This window comes from Hippoglossus stenolepis, chromosome 19 (genome assembly GCF_022539355.2).
Source record: "Hippoglossus stenolepis isolate QCI-W04-F060 chromosome 19, HSTE1.2, whole genome shotgun sequence".
NCBI classification, from domain to species: Eukaryota; Metazoa; Chordata; class Actinopteri; order Pleuronectiformes; family Pleuronectidae; genus Hippoglossus; species Hippoglossus stenolepis.
The window spans coordinates 2,158,636-2,179,585 of NC_061501.1; the positions used below are offsets into that span (position 1 = coordinate 2,158,636).

General features: G+C 40.8%; 1 protein-coding gene across 1 annotated transcript; it reads left to right on the forward strand.

The window, feature by feature from the left end:
• The first annotated feature begins 3,534 nt into the window (after positions 1-3,534).
• On the forward strand, positions 3,535-18,694 carry LOC118098901 (basement membrane-specific heparan sulfate proteoglycan core protein). The gene is made up of 24 exons (XM_047337923.1): positions 3,535-3,650; positions 4,331-4,366; positions 4,544-4,810; positions 5,539-5,808; positions 5,914-6,204; positions 6,845-7,117; positions 7,751-8,026; positions 9,016-9,288; positions 9,397-9,663; positions 10,178-10,630; positions 11,154-11,411; positions 12,073-12,318; positions 13,161-13,409; positions 14,258-14,506; positions 14,845-14,952; positions 15,076-15,091; positions 15,184-15,275; positions 15,400-15,444; positions 15,914-15,976; positions 16,760-16,775; positions 16,868-16,959; positions 17,084-17,128; positions 17,606-17,668; positions 17,888-18,694. The coding sequence occupies exons 1-24, from the start codon at positions 3,614-3,616 to the stop codon at positions 17,896-17,898; spliced, it is 3,996 nt and encodes a 1,331-aa protein (XP_047193879.1). The 5' UTR covers positions 3,535-3,613; the 3' UTR covers positions 17,899-18,694.
• Positions 18,695-20,950: the final 2,256 nt, after the last annotated feature.

The following is a 20,950-nucleotide window of genomic DNA, read 5'->3' on the forward strand; positions in this document are numbered from 1 at the left end:
TAAATGAAAACTACTGCTGCACATGGTTCTTGTTATGTTCTTATTCCCACTATGTGATTGAAGGTGATCACCAGCATTTCAGACATCATAGTTACATGCTCTTTAAAAGTCTGCGTTTTAAGCAGCAGTCTTCATGCAGAGCATCTAGAGTCAGAGGAAGGATCCTGAAAAGACTCAATAAATTGATATATTATCTTCTGATCTCAAGGAAAGCCGTCGCTACCTCCACCCAGGAGCTCATGTTCTCACCCATGTCCATTGTTGTGTTCGTTGGTTTATCAGCAGGATTACACAAAAACTACTGAACCAATATCCACAAAACTTGGCAGAAGGATGGAACCAAGAACCCAATGAGTTTGGTGCAGAAACGGACAAAGGGGCAGGTAGTTTTTTACTGTGTTTAAAATGAACATTTTGGACTTTTCCACCAGTTTCCCAGTGAATGATTCACATTTAGAGAACTGATATATTAGTGTTTGCAGATTGATTGAACTGGACTGTCGGGGCTCGGCGGAGGCACTCAGAGGTAAATTCTACATCTTGTGTCATTCCAGTGTTTATGAATTAAGTCAACACACAAATGTCAGATTATTTGCTTGCCTGTAAATCAGTGATAATAAAGACGTCTTTGGAATTTGAATTAGAATTAAAGGAAACATGTTGTGTGCTGTAGTTTTAACAACTGATTGCATGTTTCCTGTCAGGCAACATTGTTTCCTGTCATCAAAAAGTCAAAGACATCTTCCACAACATGAAATGATCATGATCTACAAAGATATTTTACACTGAAGACATATTTGAGGCAATACTACATTTTCTGTTTTACTGTATTAAATTTCCATCATTGCTGTTAGACGTAATAAACACGACGTTTATTTCCTTTTACCGTTTATTTGTTTCCACTCTTCAACTGCAACACATGGACACTGCCATTGCATTTTCCGCCCAGGAACGACTAACACACCCAAGCGCGACCCGCGGTCAAAGGCAAGGGGTCAAAGGGTGCACTTCCTTTTACCGTAAAGTACATAGTAGAGGGGAAATACATGTTAACAATCTCCCTGTCTTTTCTAGAAAAATAAATGATGAATTTTGGACATTTTAGAATTTACATAACAAAATCATCAAGTAATAATAAACATAATACCTGAGTGACATTCTGAACATTAAGAGTGCAATTGGCAAAAGATATGTGTTCACCTACCCTAGCACTTATAGTGGTGCCCTCTAGAGCAGGTAGCTTATCAACCAATACAGAAGGGAGGTTAGGATTCTGCCCAAATACAAGTTGATGTGGGCTGTAGCCATGAACATTGAGCATACTGTTCTTAGCCATAAGGGCCCAGTCTAGGGCAGTGTGCCAGTCACATCCATTTTCCCGTTTCACCTTCAGGATGACTTCTGTGAGTGTCTGATTGTGTCTCTCCAGTAGGCCGTTGCTCCAGGGACTGTATCCTGCAGTTGTTTTGGTCTTAATATTGAAGTTTTCTGCCATGTCTCTGATCTCCTCATTGTTGAATTCGCCACCATTGTCACTGTATAGTCGTTGTGGAGGACCATGGACACCAGGTTCCAACTCATGCAGGTCCACTGCTACTGTTTCATTATACTCCGAAGCAAGAGGTAAAACCACAGCAGGCTTTGGCTTGGTCTTGCTGTACCTTCAGCATATGTCACAGTCGTGTACTATTTGTTGCAAAATGGTGACACATTCTTTGTCTTTATTTCCAGAGCTTTGGATGAGCCTCTGTAGCCAATCTACGGATGCGTGGCCAAACTGCTTGTGAAGTTTCAGGAGAACTTTGTGTTTCTCATCTGTGGACATCTTTTCTGTGACTATAAGGACATCTTCTTCAATTTGACCCTTCTCAGTGTTATTGTCTCTGATGTCCACACAGTAGTGGCCGGAACTGGTGAACTCAAGAGGTACAGGCTGCTTGAACATCACAGCGCTGTAATTTCTCATGTCCAAAACTGTTCCAGCCCTTTTTAGGGATGTTTTGCTCAGCAAAAGTGGGATATCAACTGGAACCACTTCAGCTTCAACACAGCATTTTGTCTGTCCTATTTTAGCAGGTAGTTTCACCTTTCTTGTGGAATACACTACATAATTGAAATGGTCTGCAGCTGAGTATTTCTGTTTGCAGCATCTGGTTAACTCCGTCTTGGCTGAGTTCCTTCATGTAGTTTTCTAACCATTTCTCACCACACACTGTACGAGTACAAGCAGTGTCAATAATGGCTGATCCCAGTGATTCGGCCAGAAAGATTTCTGAGTCAGACATGGAGGCTTTTGTAAACAGTGTGATGTTACATTCCTCAACATTTACATCTTCAGTTATTCTTACGTCTTCATTCTTTCTGTGGGGACAGTCTTTAGCCCAATGAAATGTGCTCTGACAAATAACGCATCTCGATCTCTTACCGAATTTATCCAGCGGGTTGGTGCCAGGTAACGGCTGTCTTTGTTGTCCGCTCTGTGACTTGACGTTATTCCATTTGCCCTTTGCTTGCCTTCTTTGCTCAGTGAAGAACGCCACATCTTGGTTCACTTGTATTCCGTTTGATGTGCCTGACGTTTTCCCACCGAAAATCCGTTTCAGCGCTGATTTCATGGAGGTGAAAGTTAATTCCGCGCACGCTGTCAACGCCAGTTGCCGGCTCTTCTCGTCTAGACAAGCCGTGTCTAGCAACTTGAAAGCTAACACGGCATCAGGAAGTGTCATGTTGTACTTTTTCATCCGGTTGTATCTCTGTTCAAAGTCAATAATGTAGTCCTCATGGACACAGCACTTTCCTTTGAGATGCCATCAAAGTAAGAGTAGGCTTCATATGCACGGTCTTTTTCCTCTTTTAAGAACACCTCATCCAGCTTCGCTAACAATGTCACCATACCGTCATCACTGTCCAAATCATCTGCTGGTATTTCCATGGCTGTTTCCCTGGCTCTCCCTTCAAGCTCCAGAGCGACAGCGAGGGCTTGTTTCTTATTGTCGAGCTCTGTAACACGTCTCCAGATATTGACTTCATTTTTCCAACACTCGTATGGCCTAGCTTCGTCAAACTTCGGCGGAACTTTGTAATTAGCAACCATCCTCTGCTACCAATGTTAGACGTAATAAACACGACGTTTATTTCCTTTTACCGTTTATTTGTTTCCACTCTTCAACTGCAACACATGGACACTGCCATTACATTTTCCGCCCAGGAACAACTAACACACCCAAGCGCGACCCGCGGTCAAAGGCAAGGGGTCAAAAGGTGCACTTCCTTTTACCGTAAAGTACATAGTAGAGGGGAAATACATGTTAACAATTGCTAACCCATTATTTCAGATATCATATAATTCAAAATGTTCAGTAACTATAAGGACGACAGTTCTGTCTCGTGCAGGGACGTGTGGTGATTTCTATCACGGTGGCTCGACAGCAACAGAAACGTATTAAAGTACAAGCAACCTTAGTGTTGGGGTGGGAGGTTCCTGTGAAGAAGGAAACTGACTCAGAAAACAGAAGTGCACGAATACCTCCCTCTCTCATATTGATAAGAGATGTGTTCCACTGATTCTCTACCTGTCTTGAAGTGTGTTTGAGTGGCGCTGCTGGATGGGACCATGGGGCACTCTTTGCCCGGTGTGCTGTCGTTATTCTGTGAGTACATCAGTAACTTTTATTCTATGAATGCAAAGTGTTTATTAGATGTTTGTCCAACCACAGCAACGGCCACTGAAACTGAAATGTCATTATCTATTTGCAGAGGTAACCAGCCGCATGTATTCTGTTACATGCACTTAAATAACTTTTATTTGAGACTAAATTGTGATTGTTGGAGAACCATTAGAAAGTGGAAATTATATTTTCTTTAAATTTATTATTTGATGCCCGACACATGAAAAAAGACCAATTTTATACCTGATTCATTGATTTATTTGCCAAAAGATAATTTGATATAAGAAAAGTTGATTTAGAAACAAATCAAACATTGTGATGTTCTAATGGGAATTATAGACTTTAAAGTTACAGGCTGTGAAAATTGTCCCGATGATTATCAGAGAAACAATCATCTGATCCACGTGAATTCAAATAAATGGATCAAAGATTAAAGACGTAGATTACTGATATTTTAACTTCTTTTATTCATTGAGTTATTGATTCTCAAGCCATTTCATACTTTTGTACAATTTCTTTGATGGGTAGTTTTAATACTACTGCTCATACTCGCTTTTACAATATAACAGTACTTACTAACAGACTTATTACTAGAGTCTGTACTGTGATTGATTATTTACCAGGTTTAATAATGTCTGATGAGATACCAATGTTTCTTTCAGTGCTGAATACACTCCTCTCCTGTGGACACACTGAATGTGAGTCAACTCTTTTCTTTATTGCTATCTATCTTTATTAATATGTATATTACATCCCATTTTTCTTCGTGTATGTTGTTACTAAGATTAGTGAGTATATGAATGAACTGCAAACTTATAGAACAAAACTCTGGTTGGTATTTCCTCTAACTATGTTCTGTTTGTGCGGGGGGGTAGATGCTGAGCTGACCTTTGAACCCAACTCAACCACTCTATATTCTGGGGAGCACGTTAATTTCACGTGTCACATGAGAGAAGCAAATGTCAGTGAGTGGTATTATGAATTCAAGTGGAACGACAAACCACTCGTCTCCATCCCTTCAACTAACGTCCTCAGGATTCCAGAGCTAACGCCAGACAGGAACGGGGATTATCAGTGCATTGCTCACCATAACAGCTCAGAAGAGAACAAATGGAGCAATAGGGCCACTCTTTCTGTATCAGGTGAGATATCCAGAATCATTGCCACCGCTCGGAAGTTCACCCACAGACATGTTGAGATACAGGATAAAGAGAAATACAAGTAAAGCAGTTCACAATAAATGGGACAGTAGAAACATGAAGCTTATTTTCCACGTCGTGTCGACAGCTGGACAAATCCACGTTTCTTCTTCTAAATAAATGCGTCGTTCAGTCTCCACGGTCAAAGCTGAAATACCTGATCTCAGTTCCTTACGTCGACCTTTCACACGGACAGAAAGTCAATCATATCATTCACTCACTTAAGTTTAGGTTTTTGTTTGACATAGACATTATAAAAACATTGGAGGAGCAGAGAACAACTGATGCAGACTGTGTATACTCAATTATATATGATGAAAATATACATTTTTGCCATGGATTTATACTACATGTACGGAATTATTTAATTTGATCATGATTGATTTCTAATGGAAGTATTATTGCATACGATATAACCACATATAAAGTACTTAATTATAAAATAATGATGGATTGATTCCTAATCAACATTGAAAATATATATTTTTTAAATGTTTTTTAATAAATGTATACTACTACAGATTTAAAGATTAATAATGAATTTTGTCCTAATTAATGATGAAGATATAATTTTTGCCTAATTTAATAGATGCTTCACTACATAAAATGAGTTTCATAAAGTAATAAGGAAGGATTCCTAATTAATGATGTAAATATTCTTTACCAAGCAGCACACAAACCCAGAGCCACAGTGAGAGCATCCAGGACGTCCATACCAGTGGCCGGCACTCTGACTCTGACCTGTTCTGTTGAGGAGTCTGCGGGTTGGAGCTACGACTGGTTCACATGTTCCCCAGACGATGATGAAACCGCCATCCCAACAAATCATGTGCAAAACTCTATCAGCATCTCACACGGAGGCATCTACTGGTGCAGGGGAAGAAGGACTAACTCAGATTTCTTCTCAGAGAAGAGTCACGTGCATCACATCGACAAAACCTGTGAGTAGCATGCTTTCGTGACTGGCTACGATGAAAACAGAACCAATCAGCAGCAATATTAACCAGTTCTCTCTGTTGGTTTTATATTTGTGTTTGAATGTTCAGTGTCCAACAGAAGCTTTGTCATGCTGCAACACAACTGGACTCAGATATTCAGCGGTGAGATGATCTCTGTCAGGTGTGAGATCCAGGGAGGAGGAGACACCCAGTGGGAATATGAATGGAGGACAACAAGCTCCCACCAACCAGTCACTGGTACAAACACAGCTCCCACACACAGTGAATACAGGCTGGGCACTGCCTCTGTTTTCCACAGTGGAGAGTACTGGTGTAAGGCCAGAGCGGACTTGTATTCCTCAACAGAGTGGAGTGACGCCTTCCAGCTGAGAGTAACACGTAAGTCCAATCATCTTTCAATACCTCCACCGAGGACGTTACGTTTTCACCTCTTTCTATTTGTTTTTCTTGGCAGGATTACGTAAAAACTACTAAACCAATTTCCGCCCAATCCCCAGATAGCATCTGGGTGTGGACCTAAACTGGTCCACATGTAAAACAGCAAATGTGGCCCAAATACCTTAAAACAAACCTGGGTCTTTTTTGGCACACATCAGGTGCTCAAGGCAAAGTGTGATCTGGATGTGGACCTCAAGTGGTCCATGAATGGTGAACATGGCTCAAACAGCACATAACAATCGGGGCCACCTTTGGCCCTTTTGGTTGACAAACGGTATTGCTACGGCTTATCTGTGGCCCAGCTCTGGCAAACAGCAGTGGACTGCCCAAGTGCCATCATTCCATGAGGTGTGTGGGCTGGATGACAGTGTGACAGTGTGGGCCACATCTGGGCCAAAAGCATTTAGCTATGTGGGGATCAATGAACCTATTACATTTTGAGATTCATTATTAGACCTTTTTTGTCTTATATATTTTACTATCAGAACTTTGCCCTCTACTGAGTGAAATTCTGCTTCATACGCTTTAATCTTTTTTCCCCATTTAATTGTCTTTCATTTTGTCTCATGCACTTTGAAAGCAAATAAACCCAGGCCCAGGCTGACTGCCGATAACACAACCATAACAGGAAAGGGAAGCATAGCACTGATCTGCTCTGTGGATAACGCGGCTGAGTGGAGATACGACTGGTTCAGAAGAACCTCAGCCTCCTCTGCAGCTCAGATCTTAAGATATAATGAAACAGATGATGAAATCAGCATCTCAGAGGAAGGCATCTACAACTGCAGAGGAAGGAGAGGAGACACAACTTTCTTCACAGAGGACAGCAACCTAGTCACAATAGAGAACAGCGGTAAGAGTCAGTTTAGAAATCCAAAGACTAGTTACCTCCGCTATGGAGGTTATATTTTGTCCCTGTACGTTTCTTTCTTTATTTGTTTGTCAGCAGGATTACGCAAAAACTACTGGATGGATTTCCACGAAACTTGGGACAGAACCAATGAAATTTAGATGGAATCCAAACATCCAGACTTTCTTTAACACTATGTAACTTTAACTGAGCAACAGCGCCCTCTGCAGCCACACGTGCTATTTTTTAATAACTTCTGAGTGTTTTTAACTGATCCACAGTTCACCTTCACTCTTCATCTGGAGCTGATTGTGACAGTTGATGCTGTGACTCTCAGTCAGTTCTTCTCACAGGAGATGGAACCCACTCACCAGAGTTACAGAGAACAGACGTTCAGGGAGTGAAGGAGGAAACTTTCTCCATATTAAGGCAGAGAATCATTACATTAACTTGGAAGCTGCTGTTTTAAGGTTAAAAAGTTGCATAGTGTTTTGCTTTAAGATTGTGTGATTCTTTTTTTATTATTTTCTCTGATGAAAAGATGAGAGGACTGGTATCTGTAAAGTTTGGTGGAGATATGAGCTGTACTGAGTGCCATTCTACTTTCTTCTGTTCTCTGTTTCTATTTGTGATCAGTTTCCCACAAGGCGTCTGTGGCCCTGCAACCTGACTGGTCTCTGATATTCAGCGGTGAGATGATCACTGTCCGGTGTGAGGTCCCTGCAGATGTACTGACTGAGTGGGAGTATGAATGGACCAAACCCAACTCAAATACGGTTCCAACACACAATGAATACAGGATTGTCAGTGCGTCCTCGTCCGACAGTGGAAGCTACAGGTGTTTGGCTAAAGACAAGAAGAACTTGAATTCCACAACCGAGTGGAGCGATGACGTCACATTAACAGTTTCTGGTGAGAAAGACTGAGTTTTGAGAAACTGGGAAATGTCTCCTTCAATTTATGTTCATATGCGCTGATAAAAAATAGAATACAACAAAAAAGTAACGAGGGATGCACCGATTCAAAAGCTGAACATCGATATTTATCTTGTTGTTGCGATCAGCCTATTGGCGAGTAAGATGACGTTCACTGATGTTTAGATGTTATTCTCATCTGCGAGGAAACAATTGCTGTTCAGAATCCAAGCCAAAATATCCTGGATACAAATGATCTGGGACCAAGGTCCTGCCAATACACGACCAATCGTGAGTCAGCCTCAGCTGTCAGTCATGATGTTTCACCCTGTTTTTATAATGTCAAAAACTAATTCAATTCAACCCAAAACTTGAACATAATGTACATCAGAGGTACAATAACTTCCTTTCTTCCTGAGATAATTTGACCTATACTGCAGCCAGCCACCAGGGGGCAAACTCACTTTAGTGGAGCTGTGATGTCGTCCATCTTTATATACGGTCTATGCTCAGCACCTTTAGACCAGATGGATGTGGGCCACTTCAGGCAGTGATGCAGCTCCTCTAGCTTTCCTGTGGACAGAATGGATCCGAGCCTAAACTCGTCCACTTGTTAAAGAGCTAATGTGGCCCAACTATCCCAAAACAAACGTGGGTCTTTTATGGTAAACATGCGGTGCTCTAGGCAAAGTGTAATCTGGATGTGAACCTAAAGTGGTCCATGTGGTGAATATGGCCCAAATAGATCCAAACGAATCTGGGCCACGTTTGGCACCTTTGGTTAATGTACGGTACTGCTGTGGCTAACTTGGGGCTCTGATATGGCAAACAGGTGGTATAATCTGGGCCAAAGCATTTTTGTACTTTTGCTTTTACTGCTGTTTTAGTTTTTACGACTGCAGAAGACTGAAGGAGATACATGTTCTACTCATTTCATTCAACTTACATAAAATGGACTAAATGCCAAAGTGTTTTTAACATTAACAGAAAGACCAGCGGCTGTCCTGAGTGCTGACCACAGAGCCTTTCCAGTAGGGGGCAGTGTGCTCCTGACCTGCTCCGTGGGCCCATCATCACCTGGCTGGAATTATTATTGGTACAGAGGTGAGAGAACCTCGGAGTCCCTGACGGATGAGGATTTCAAGTCAAATGGACAAAGTGCTAGTGCCTCACGTGAAGGACTGTACTGGTGCAGAGGAGGAAGAGGAGATCCAGTTTACTACACAGAGTACAGTAACTCAGTCAGTATTCATGAAATTGGTGAGTGCGGAAAAAATCCATTTTGCGTTCATGTCTGTTTGTTGAGATTACGTAAAGGTTGATGCTGATACAAGCTGTTATTCTATCTTTACTGGTGAATATGAATAGTCCACAACAGAGCTGCTGTGACTCTTCAATCCAACTGGCCGAACAGATACAGCGGAGAAACCGTCACACTTAGGTGTGAGATCCAGGGAGGAGACTCTGAGTGGGAGTATGAATGGACAGCAACCAGCTCACATACACCTCCCAACACAAATGAATTCAGGATTAGTCTGGGGTCACATTTGAGCGGCAGTTACTGGTGTCAGGGCCGACTGAAAGGTGCACGGCATAATTCAACAGGATGGAGTGTTCCCCTCACGTTGTCTAACGGTGAGTCAAGTCATATTTAGTATTAAAAATATAAGTGTTTAAGTTTAAATATTACAAAGTTTATATGTGTTCAATGCACATGTACAAAAGAGAAGCCAAAATATCCCGGGTACCAGCCATCTTGCACTTTTCACGTCATTTAGAGCCAGAGTCTGTGAAATCATGATGGAGGTGTGGAGCGGGGGTATCGAGGTCCCGCCCATACATGTGCTCGACCAATCGCGAGTCAGAGTCAGCTGTCAATCATGACGTTTCACTGTTTTTATAGCATCAAATAACTTATTAAAACCAAACTGATCAGAATTATGAACACGTGAACAAACTAAAATGAAAGAAACCATGGTTGACATATACTGCAGGCAGCCACCAGGGGACGATTGTTATAGTTTGGCTTCACTTTTGGGGGGAAAGTCATGTCGATGGCTGAATGTGTAGCATCCAAAAATTGCATTGCTTCCAAAATGAACATCTCTAGACAAACATGAAGACGTGTTTTTGTTCTGACGATGTTCCGTTTCAGCGGCTGCACCACAACCTGTCTTCACTGTGTCTCCGTCATGGCTGACTCCTGGAGCCTCAGTGACTCTCATCTGTGGGGTTCAACATCCGACTGCAGGATGGAGGTTCTACTGGTACAGAGTTGACCTGAGTAGTTCGTATCAAGTCCCCGGCCGTATCAAGTCCCCAGATGTTCAACATAGAGTGAAATCTCGATATAGGGGATCTCACTCTATGTTGAAATTTAGATATCCGGGAGCTATTGGATTTATGCACAGACGTAAGAGATCTATGCACATTCCTGACGAGTACCGTTATGAGCTGCTCCCAGGAAGCAACGGAGGGACTGAACAAAACTCCTCCGTCATCCAAGGCCAGACGAAGTCAGCAGGTTATGCATGTCGAGCTGGAAGAGGAGACCCCGTGTTTTACACTGAGTACAGTAAACCAAAGTGGGTCTGGTCTGGAGGTGAGTTTGTTTCTTTCTCTTGAAGCAGATGTTATCGCTTCAGTCGGTCAGTTACTTCAGGAACATTACTTTGGCTGGTACCTCCAGGTGATTAACTTTTAGAGGTGATAGGTCAAAGGTCAAGACAAATACAGGGTTAGAGAGACAATCTAAAGCTTATATTGATCAGGAAATCATTCCCCAAAATCGAATGTCACATGAAATTATTTTTTGTGTGCATCCTATAGGACTGACCTGAAGTTGATATTATTTATGATCATATGCTCAGACCGACATCATCATGATGTCACTGTGATGTCAACAAATGATGTCGTTCTGACGTTTCCCCTGTAAAATGACGCAAAGCCTAAAATGACACCTTTAATCTGGAAACATTACAAATGTATTCTCGTAATATTATGACCTTATTCCCAAAAACAAGACTGTGACTGAGATGGAGTCTCTGCTGATGGCTTCACGTTTTTAATGCTCAACCAATTTAAACCATTAGTTGCTGTTTCACACTTCATGTCACGTTTTTCAGATTCCTATTCGTCAGTGTCTCTCACAGTGAGTCCGGACAGAGTGCAGCACTACTTTGGTGACAAGATCCGTCTGACCTGCGAGGGAAACTCTGATAAACAGAGATTGTGGAGGTTTTCTAGAGACGAAGTAGGATTGTTAAAGTACAGCTCTCAGGAGACAACCTCAAGGTCCACATGGTCCATGGAAAGTCTTCCTCATGGAGTTTTCTGGTGTGAATCTGGATCAGAGCTCAGCAACGCAGTCAACATCACTTCAGGTTGTAGTTTTTCATTGAATCTATTCACACTGTGCATGTTTCCAACATCCCATAATGTGATTTAAAGGTAGAGTAACTGAAATTGGGGAACATTGCCTCCCTTCACTGCTCCTTCAGGAGCTGCACCCCCCACATTTACCAAGGTGCATCACATCAAACATGATCTCTGGATGAAATTCACCCTCTTTATTTACACAAACCACACGTTCAACGACCAGAATCAGCTGCGAGAGTGTGTCCGTCTGCCGTTAAACAAGCAGACATCACGTAACTGTGTGGACGCCACAGCCCCCAGCGCGATCTGGAGGCTGTTTCCCTCTCTTTACTCAAGAGGGTGGTCTTTTGGTTGGAGAGCAGGACTTATTGATGTCACATTCAGATTTTGTGATGCTGTCACTCAAAACCCTGCACTCACACTCAACTCTACCCTGCTTGAGCTCAGATGTCCTGCTCTTGAAGCCAGGGCTGTGTATTTAAACCAGATGTTTTTCCTGCGCACACACAATATACAGCTCATGGACGTGAGGAGCAGAATTTGACAAAAAGAGCATTGAATGACTCTGGCTCCCCTTTAACATCTAATATTTAGACTTATGCTGTTTATATACGAGCTGAATTATCAGGTTGTTCACATTGTTGATGGTTTTTTAACTGTTTACAGATTCACGTCGTGTTATCCTGGAGAGCCCTGTCCATCCTGTGACTGGGGGACAGTCCGTTACTCTCAACTGCTCATCGTTCAGAAGAAACCTCTATTCCAGCTTCTCTTTCTACAAAAATGGTGAACTCCTCCGAAGTGATGTCAGAGGGAAACTGGAAATCTCAGCTGTGTCAAAGTCAGATGAAGGTTTCTACAAGTGTGGATATTCAGGAGACTTCTCAGAGGAGAGTTGGATGTCAGTAAAATGTGAGTGTGATCAATATGAGGTAGAAAAGGAGTCTCCAGGTTGAGAAGTAGATAAAAATCTTCTCTACTCATGCAGTATTTTCACTGAGACGGCTTCTAAACACCAGGTCCACTTGGACCATACACTTATAAAACTTTTCCACATATTTTTACAGCTGGAAACTTTTTTTTACACATATACAAAGTATTTCCACAACTACAAACCTTTTTTGCACATATTAAAATATTTCTTCAAATACAAAACTTATTCACAAACTTATTTCACGTCAAAATGTCTGCTGAAGTTTTGGTTCTATATTTTTCCACGTCATGGATCTGCCTTTGCTCCTCACTGCTCCTCGTCTGATCCCGTTAATCCTGCAGCACCTCCCTCTACGTCCCCTGTGCCGCTGCTCATTGGGCTGGTTGGTGGCATCACACTGATTCTCTTCCTCTCGCTGCTACTGTTGTGTTGGTGCAGGAATTCAAAGAGTGAGAGCTGCTCTTGTTCATTTCATTTAAATCAAACTTATTCCAAACTATTTTGGTTTGAGAGCAGGACTTCTTGATGTTACATTCAGATTTTGTGATGCTCTCACTCAAAACCCTGCACCCACACTCAACTCTACCCTGCTTGAGCTCAGATGTCCTGCTCTTGAAGCCAGGGCTGTGTATTTAAACCAGATGTTTTTCCTGCGCACACACAACGTACAGCTCATGGACGTGAGGAGCAGAATTTGACAAAAAGAGCATTGAATGACTCTGGCTCCCCTTTAACATCTAATATTTAGACTTATGCTGTTTATATACGAGCTGAATTATCAGGTTGTTCACATTGTTGATGGTTTTTTAACTGTTTACAGATTCAGATCGTGTTATCCTGGAGAGCCCTGTCCATCCTGTGACTGGGGGACAGTGTGTTACTCTCGGCTGCTCATGGTTTGGAAGAACACACCTCAATTCCAGCTTCTCTTTCTACAAAAATGGTGAACTCCTCCAAAGTGATGTCACAGGGAAACTGGAAATCTCAGCTGTGTCAAAGTCAGATGAAGGTTTCTACAAGTGTGGATATTCAGGATACTTCTCACCGGAGAGTTGGATGTCAGTAAAATGTGAGTGTGATCAATATGAGGTAGAAAAGGAGTCTCCAGGTTGAGAAGTAGATTCAAAATCTTCTCTACTCATGCAGTATTTTCACTGAGACGGCTTCTAAACACCAGGTCCACTTGGACAATACACTTATAAAACTTTTCCACATATTTTTACACCTGGAAACTTTTTTTTTACACATATACAAAGTATTTCTACAACTACAAACCTTTTTTGCACATATTAAAATATTTCTTAAGTACAAAACTTATTCACAAAGTTATTTTTTTTCACGTCAAAATGTCTGCTGAAGTTTTGGTTCTATATTTTTCCACGTCATGGATCTGCCTTTGCTCCTCACTGCTCCTCGTCTGATCCCGTTAATCCTGCAGCACCTCCCTCTACGTCCCCTGTGCCGCTGCTCATTGGGCTGGTTGGTGGCATCACACTGATTCTCTTCCTCTCGCTGCTACTGTTGTGTTGGTGCAGGAATTCAAAGAGTGAGAGCTGCTCTTGTTCATTTCATTTAAATCAAACTTATTCCAAACTATTTTGGTTGGAGAGCAGGACTTCTTGATGTCACATTCATATTTTGTGATGCTCTCACTCAAAACCCTGCACTCACACTCAACTCTACCCTGCTTGAGCTCAGATGTCCTGCTCTTGAAGCCAGGGCTGTGTATTTAAACCAAATGTTTTTCCAGCGCACACACAACGTACAGCTCATGGACGTGAGGAGCAGAATTTGACAAAAACTGCATTGATTGACTTTGGCTCCCCTTTAACATCTAATATTTAGACTTATGCTGTTTATATACGAGCTGAATTATCAGGTTGTTCACATTGTTGATGTTTTTTTAACTGTTTAAAGATTCAGATCGTGTTATCCTGGAGAGCCCTGTCCATCCTGTGACTGGGGGACAGTCCGTTACTCTCGGCTGCTCATGGTTTGGAAGAACACACCTCAATTTCAGCTTCTCTTTCTACAAAAATGGTGAACTCCTCCGAAGTGATGTCACAGGGAAACTGGAAATCTCAGCTGTGTCAAAGTCAGATGAAGGTTTCTACAAGTGTGGATATTCAGGATACTTCTCACCGGAGAGTTGGATGTCAGTAAAATGTGAGTGTGATCAATATAAGGTACAAAAGGAGTCTCCAGGTTGAGAAGTAGATTAAAAACTTTTCTACTCATGCAGTATTTTCACTGAGACGGCTTCTAAACACCAGGTCCACATGGTCAATATACTTATAAAACTTTTTCACATATTTTCACACTGGAAACTTTTTTTTACACATATACAAAGTATTTCTACAACTACAAACCTTTTTTGCACGTATTCAAATAAAAAAAATTTTTCATGTCAAAATGTCTGCTGAAGTTTTGGTTTGTTATTTTTCCACGTCATGGATCTGCCTTTGCTCCTCACTGCTCCTCGTCTGATCCCGTTAATCCTGCAGCACCTCCCTCTACGTCTCCTGTGCCGCTGCTCATTGGGCTGGTTGGTGGCATCACACTGATTCTCTTACTCTCGCTGCTACTGTTGTGTTGGTACAGGAATTCAAAGAGTGAGAGCTGCTCTTGTTCATTTCATTTCAATCAAACTTATTCCAAACTATTGTCACGATAGTCATGGAGCAGAGGTTGAAAAATAAAATCATGTAACGTGATCATTATTGTCTTTTTTACAGATCTGTGTTGTGACAGGTTGGTTCAACTCTCTCTTGTTTCATCTTCAACAAAACAGCAATACTTTACTTTTTCTTTTTCATTCACTTCTGATTGTTTGACTGTTTCAGGCTCAGCCAGTCTCTGAGAACCAATCAGAGCTCAGACCTAACTGTCCACCACGACGAAAACCAACTGCAAGTGTATTCGTCTCTTCTCCACGGTCAGCCTTCCTTCTCGTACTGAATGCCTTCACAGCTATTTCTAAGTTGTTGCTTTTCAGAAGAACCTAGTCACAAAGTTTCCAATTACATTTCATGTTGATTTGGTTTTTTATTGACTCGTAGGTGACAACTGCATCTATGAATCAATCAGAGGAGACAGGGAGGAAGGTACTGTATAAAATGCGCCTCCTGCAGAGAAGTCCTAAATGAAAAACCTTCTGATTTCAGGTGGACGGGCAGATGAATACAGAAATGTCCAACACGATGTCATGACATCAACACACACGCATGGTTTTCCAACATCTCATTTTAGTCACATGGTCCCAAAGACAGACATTTGGACTTTTCAGTTTAGTCTGAAGCAGAGTTACAGGTGGAAAGGTGCCTCAGACCAGGCTCCAGACCAATGCACCAGAATGTAGTCAGACCCAGATCAAACTGAACCAGGGATCGGTTTTACTGCGCCCATATAATGTTTGAACAACAACGACGTTCATTTGCATTGGAACACATGTGGAGCACCTGAAGCTGGTGATGCTGGTTGTAATAGAGATATTAGAGTGGCAACGAAATCAACTAAATGAATAAAACAGTGGTTCTCAACCTTCTCAAGTCGTTTTCTGTCTGATCTTTACAGGAACTCAAGGTGATCCAGAGGAGGGCTCTGACTACGTTAATGAAAATCCACATTCAGCTTCAGGTACAAATATTAACAACTGGCTGTTAAGCTACTGGCTCATGTGCATTTGAAATAAACCTCAACTGAAACTCCATCATATCATTATTAAATAGTTCTTGTACGATAAGTATGCAGTTCAATTGGTGTCTCAAATTTCAAATCCTTTGTGTAAAACTATGAACAGCCTTGATCATGTTGTAGGGTTGAAGTATCAAATGTGTATTTTAGAAATTTGCAGTTATTGTCACTTTGTTTCAGGACCACTATGAATGGTGCATCCTCAAGAAAACAAGAACATGAAAATCAACATTCATCCTTAAACACCTTCACATATTAGACTCACCAGTTTTGTAACAGCTCCTTGGAAAGAACGACATGATCTGGATTGAATTTCAGTATAAATGAAAAAGGAAATGCTGTGATATTGGCTTTTGTGTTTATGTTCAATATTTCAATTGGCTGATATGGGCCTTTTAAGATATGCGCAGATATGAAAAGGTTTATTTTACAGAATAAACAATGTGCATTATGATTATATTTTACATTGAACATTTTTTTGTCTGAATTCAAGTTCTATATATTCTGTTGTATTTGTGTTTTCTTTCAATTTATCTTTATTTCTTTAAAAAATATTGTTTTACTTAAGCATTATTGCCAATTTTATATATAAGTGATAGTTTTTTACTTCTTGATATCGGTATCGGCATTGGCCCCTAAAAAAAGCTTATTCTGTATATTAAGAATAATGGAGCAGAGGTCGAAAAATAAAATCATGTAACGTGATCATTATTGTCTTTTTCACAGATCTGTGTTGTGACAGGTTGGTTCAACTCTCTCTTGTTTCATCTTCAACAAAACAGCAATACTTTACTTTTTCTTTTTCATTCACTTCTGATTGTTTGACTGTTTCAGGCTCAGCCAGTCTCTGAGAACCAATCAGAGCTCAGACCCAACTGTCCACCATCATGAAAACCAACTGCAAGTGTCCTCGTCTCTGCTCCACGGTCAGCCTTTCTTCTCGTACTGAATGCCTTCACAGCTATTTCTAAGTTGTTGCTTTTCAGAAGAAGCTAGTCACAAAGTTTCCAATTACATTTCATGTTGATTTGGTTTTTTATTGACTCGTAGGTGACAACTGCATCTATGAATCAATCAGAGGAGACACGGAGGAAGGTACTGTATAAAATGTGCCTCCTGCAGAGAAGTCCTAAATGAAAAACCTTCTGATTTCAGGTGGTCGGGCAAATGAATACAGAAATGTCCAACATGATGTCATGATGTCATGACATCAATACACACGCATGGTTTTCCAACATCTCATTTTAGTCACATGGTCCCAAAGACAGACATTTGGACTTTTCAGTTTAGTCTGAAGCAGAGTTACAGGTGGAAAGGTGCCTCAGACCAGGCTCCAGACCAATGCACCAGAATGTAGTCAGACCCAGATCAAACTGAACCAGGGATCGGTTTTACTGCGCCCATATAATTTTTGAACAACAACGATGTTCATTTGCATTGGAACACATGTGGAGCACCTGAAGCTGGTGATGCTGGTTGTAATAGAGATATTAGAGTGGCAACGAAATCAACTAAATTAATAAAACAGTGGTTCTCAACCTTCTCAAGTCGTTTTCTGTCTGATCTTTACAGGAACTCAAGGTGATCCAGAGGAGGGCTCTGACTACGTTAATGAAAATCCACATTCAGCTTCAGGTACAAATATTAACAACTGGCTGTGAAGCTACTGGCTCATGTGCATTTGAAATAAACCTCAACTGAAACGCAATCATATCATTATTAAATAGTTCTTGTACGATAAGTATGCAGTTCAATTGGTGTCTATGAAAACTATGAACAGCCTTGATCATGTTGTAGAGTTGAAGTATCAAATGTATATTTCTGAAATTTGCAGTTATTGTCACTTTGTTTCAGGACCACTATGAATGGTGCATCCTCGAGAAAACAAGAACATGAAAATCAACATTCATCCTTAAACACCTTCACATATTAGACTCACCAGTTTTGTAACAGCTCCTTGGAAAGAACGACATGATCTGGATTGAATTTCAGTATAAATGAAAAAAGAAATGCTGTGATATTTGCTTTAGTGTTTACGTTCAATATTTCAATTGGCTGATATGGGCCTTTTAAGATATGCGCCGATATGAAAAGGTTTATTTTACAGGATAAACAATGTGCATTATGATTATATTTTACATTGAACATTTTTTTATCTTAATTCAAGTTCTATATATTCTGTCGTATTTGTGTTTTCTTTCAATTTATCTTTATTTCTTTAAAAAATATTGTTTTACTTAAGCTTTATTGCCAATTTTATATATAAGTGATAGTTTTTTGCTCCTTGATATCGGTATCGGCATTGGCCCCTAAAAAAAGCTTATTCTGTATATTTTTGCCGCAGTCATGCAACAAAAGTTTGAATGCAACCTGTGATGTTTTCCATTCGTACGTATATATATGTCTTTGTTATTATTCACCAATGACTCAATAGAGGACGATGTCAGAAAGGACATCGTCTGGCTGTGTGTTATGTTCCATATACAGTCTGTGGTTATGTGTGATTATTTCCATGGCTCGTAATTCTCTGTTTGATGAATACACTCGTCTGCAGACAGTTTAGCTTTTTGTTTTGAAATGTGATGAACTGTAACAGATAATAATTCAAATACATAATTGAATGTGTTCTTTCTTTTATCTTTATTAAACTGTGAAATCCCACCTGGTCTCTGTAGATATGTTCTGTTTTATTTTGAAATCCCTCACCTTAAGTGTCCTCAGTCTGACTTCCTGTCTGTGTGGGAGCTTGTTTTATTTTGGTCCCACCAGTGTCTCATCAGCCAGTTACTCATGTCTGCAGTTGTCAGCTGGTCTTTGCACAGTGAAGCTCTGCAGCTGCTGGATTTTTCCTCCACATGACGTCTCTGTTCTGACCAATGACTCTGGCTTTCAAGTGAAGACAAGAAGGTTTGTGTTTTATTGTGGCAGGAAACTCTTCTGTTGTACATTTAAACCTTTGTCTCAGTGGGAATACTTTTCTCCCACCTGCAAGTTTATATATATATATATTATCTTTTGCAATAATCTCATCAAACCCTGATGAAAAAGAAATGTAATTGGGGCGTTTAACCAGAAACTTTATCATAAATAGCTATAAATGAAAATAAAACACAAACGCAGCCAAATATATAGAACATGAATGAATATGTTTTGCTTATTCTTTAAAATAAATGTTTTTCTTCTGTGTGGATCAGCAAATAAACACTGATGCAACACGTCAGTGAACGGCTGATATCTGCCAATTCTTATCAACCAATAAATCAGTCAAGTACTTATTGTCTGCTGCAAATTAACTTTTACCCACATGACGACATTGTTTTGCTGCTGTTGTTATTATGTTGGTGGGTTTTAAAAACCAGTCTAACCAGTGGAAAAGGGGCTTGAGACCAGGGAGAGTTGTTTCTCATCTGTTGTTAAAGCAACATTATGCAATTTTCTTTACCTTAAAGCAGCAGCATGATTAAAGTGAGTCTGATGTTTGAGTGTGAACATGTCAAAAAGAGTTAATCATCACATGTGGCTGCAGGGGCACAGTTACATAGTGTTGCTTCAAAGAGATCTTTACTGAACTGTGTAGACTGTTGCAATGAGTTCAAACCAGGTCTTTTCATATATATATATATATATATATATATATATATATATATCTAGTGAGAAAGTTCCTTTGCATCCAGCTGTTAGAACTTTGTTCCTAGTTCCAGTTGATTCGGGACCCGATCCAATCCAGCTCGACTCCAGCCCTGGCCACTTTAATGCTGGTCTGAGGGAAATTCAGTCTGATCTGTTTGGGCCCGAGTCAAAGTCTGAACCTTCAGGCCTGAGGCCAATGCAGACAAGTCCATTCCAGCACATTAACACGAGAACCACCCAGTCACATTTAATGGGGCTTGATCCCGACCCACTTGATTCAGCCAGAACCTGGTCCATTCAGACTTGACCCTGATCCGACCACATTAATGCAAGTCTGAATCTTCCCGATCCTCTCAGGCCTGATTCAGAACCTGTGGATTCCTTCAGGCTACAGTCGGATCTGATACGACCTGAACAGTCCAGATTCTGAATCGTGTCCCTCTGTCAGATTTATAACGACATGTGGCGTCTGAACTAAACGGTGTTCCACATCTGAAGGTGTCACCATCTGCTCCGGTCAATTTTCAAAAAGTAAACAATAGAGTAAAGTAGATTTACGATGTGAGGGTGTGGATCTATGATAGATTCCTCCTGGTCGGGCTTCACTCTCCAGGTCACCAGTACAGTGTGTTACAGGTTTGGCTCATACAGTGGTTTTTGGGTGAGGTCAGTTAGTTACTGACTCTTGTTTCCAGTCACAGATGTGGTAACGTCCTGTTTTATTCCTGTTTTCAGTCTCTAAGCCCAAACACTCGGAGGTTTTGAATGGAGCTGGAGGAGCGACTCTGCAGTGTGAGGTGAGCTACTGGCTGCTGGAGCCCGAAATCATCTTTCTGGACCATCAGGGAAACCAGATCCTTGCTGAAGAACCAAGAAGAGATGATAATGCCGGAGGATTTTTCACCGTGAGACGAAGAGCGACTCTCCAAACTGCAACCAGCAGGTTTACATTTAGTTAAAGACCAACAAGAACCGAGCTTTTACATTGATTTAAATATGTGTCACACAGTGATTTTTATAATACAAGACGTGGCGAGTATTTCCACCTTGTTCTCGCACGTTCTCTTCCTGATTGGTTCTCATCAGCAGCAGCTTTTATTAAATTCCTTTGAATAAAACAGCCGCATATTTAATAAGTCTGGTAAAAAGGATGAAGACTGAAACTTCAGGGTGGTGATTCTAGTCAGGTTATTGTTTTTTACTTTTCACAGGAAAACCATGTCAATCATTTAATAACAATGACAACATTAGAAAAAGGACATTTCCAATGATCAGAGCTGTGATGTT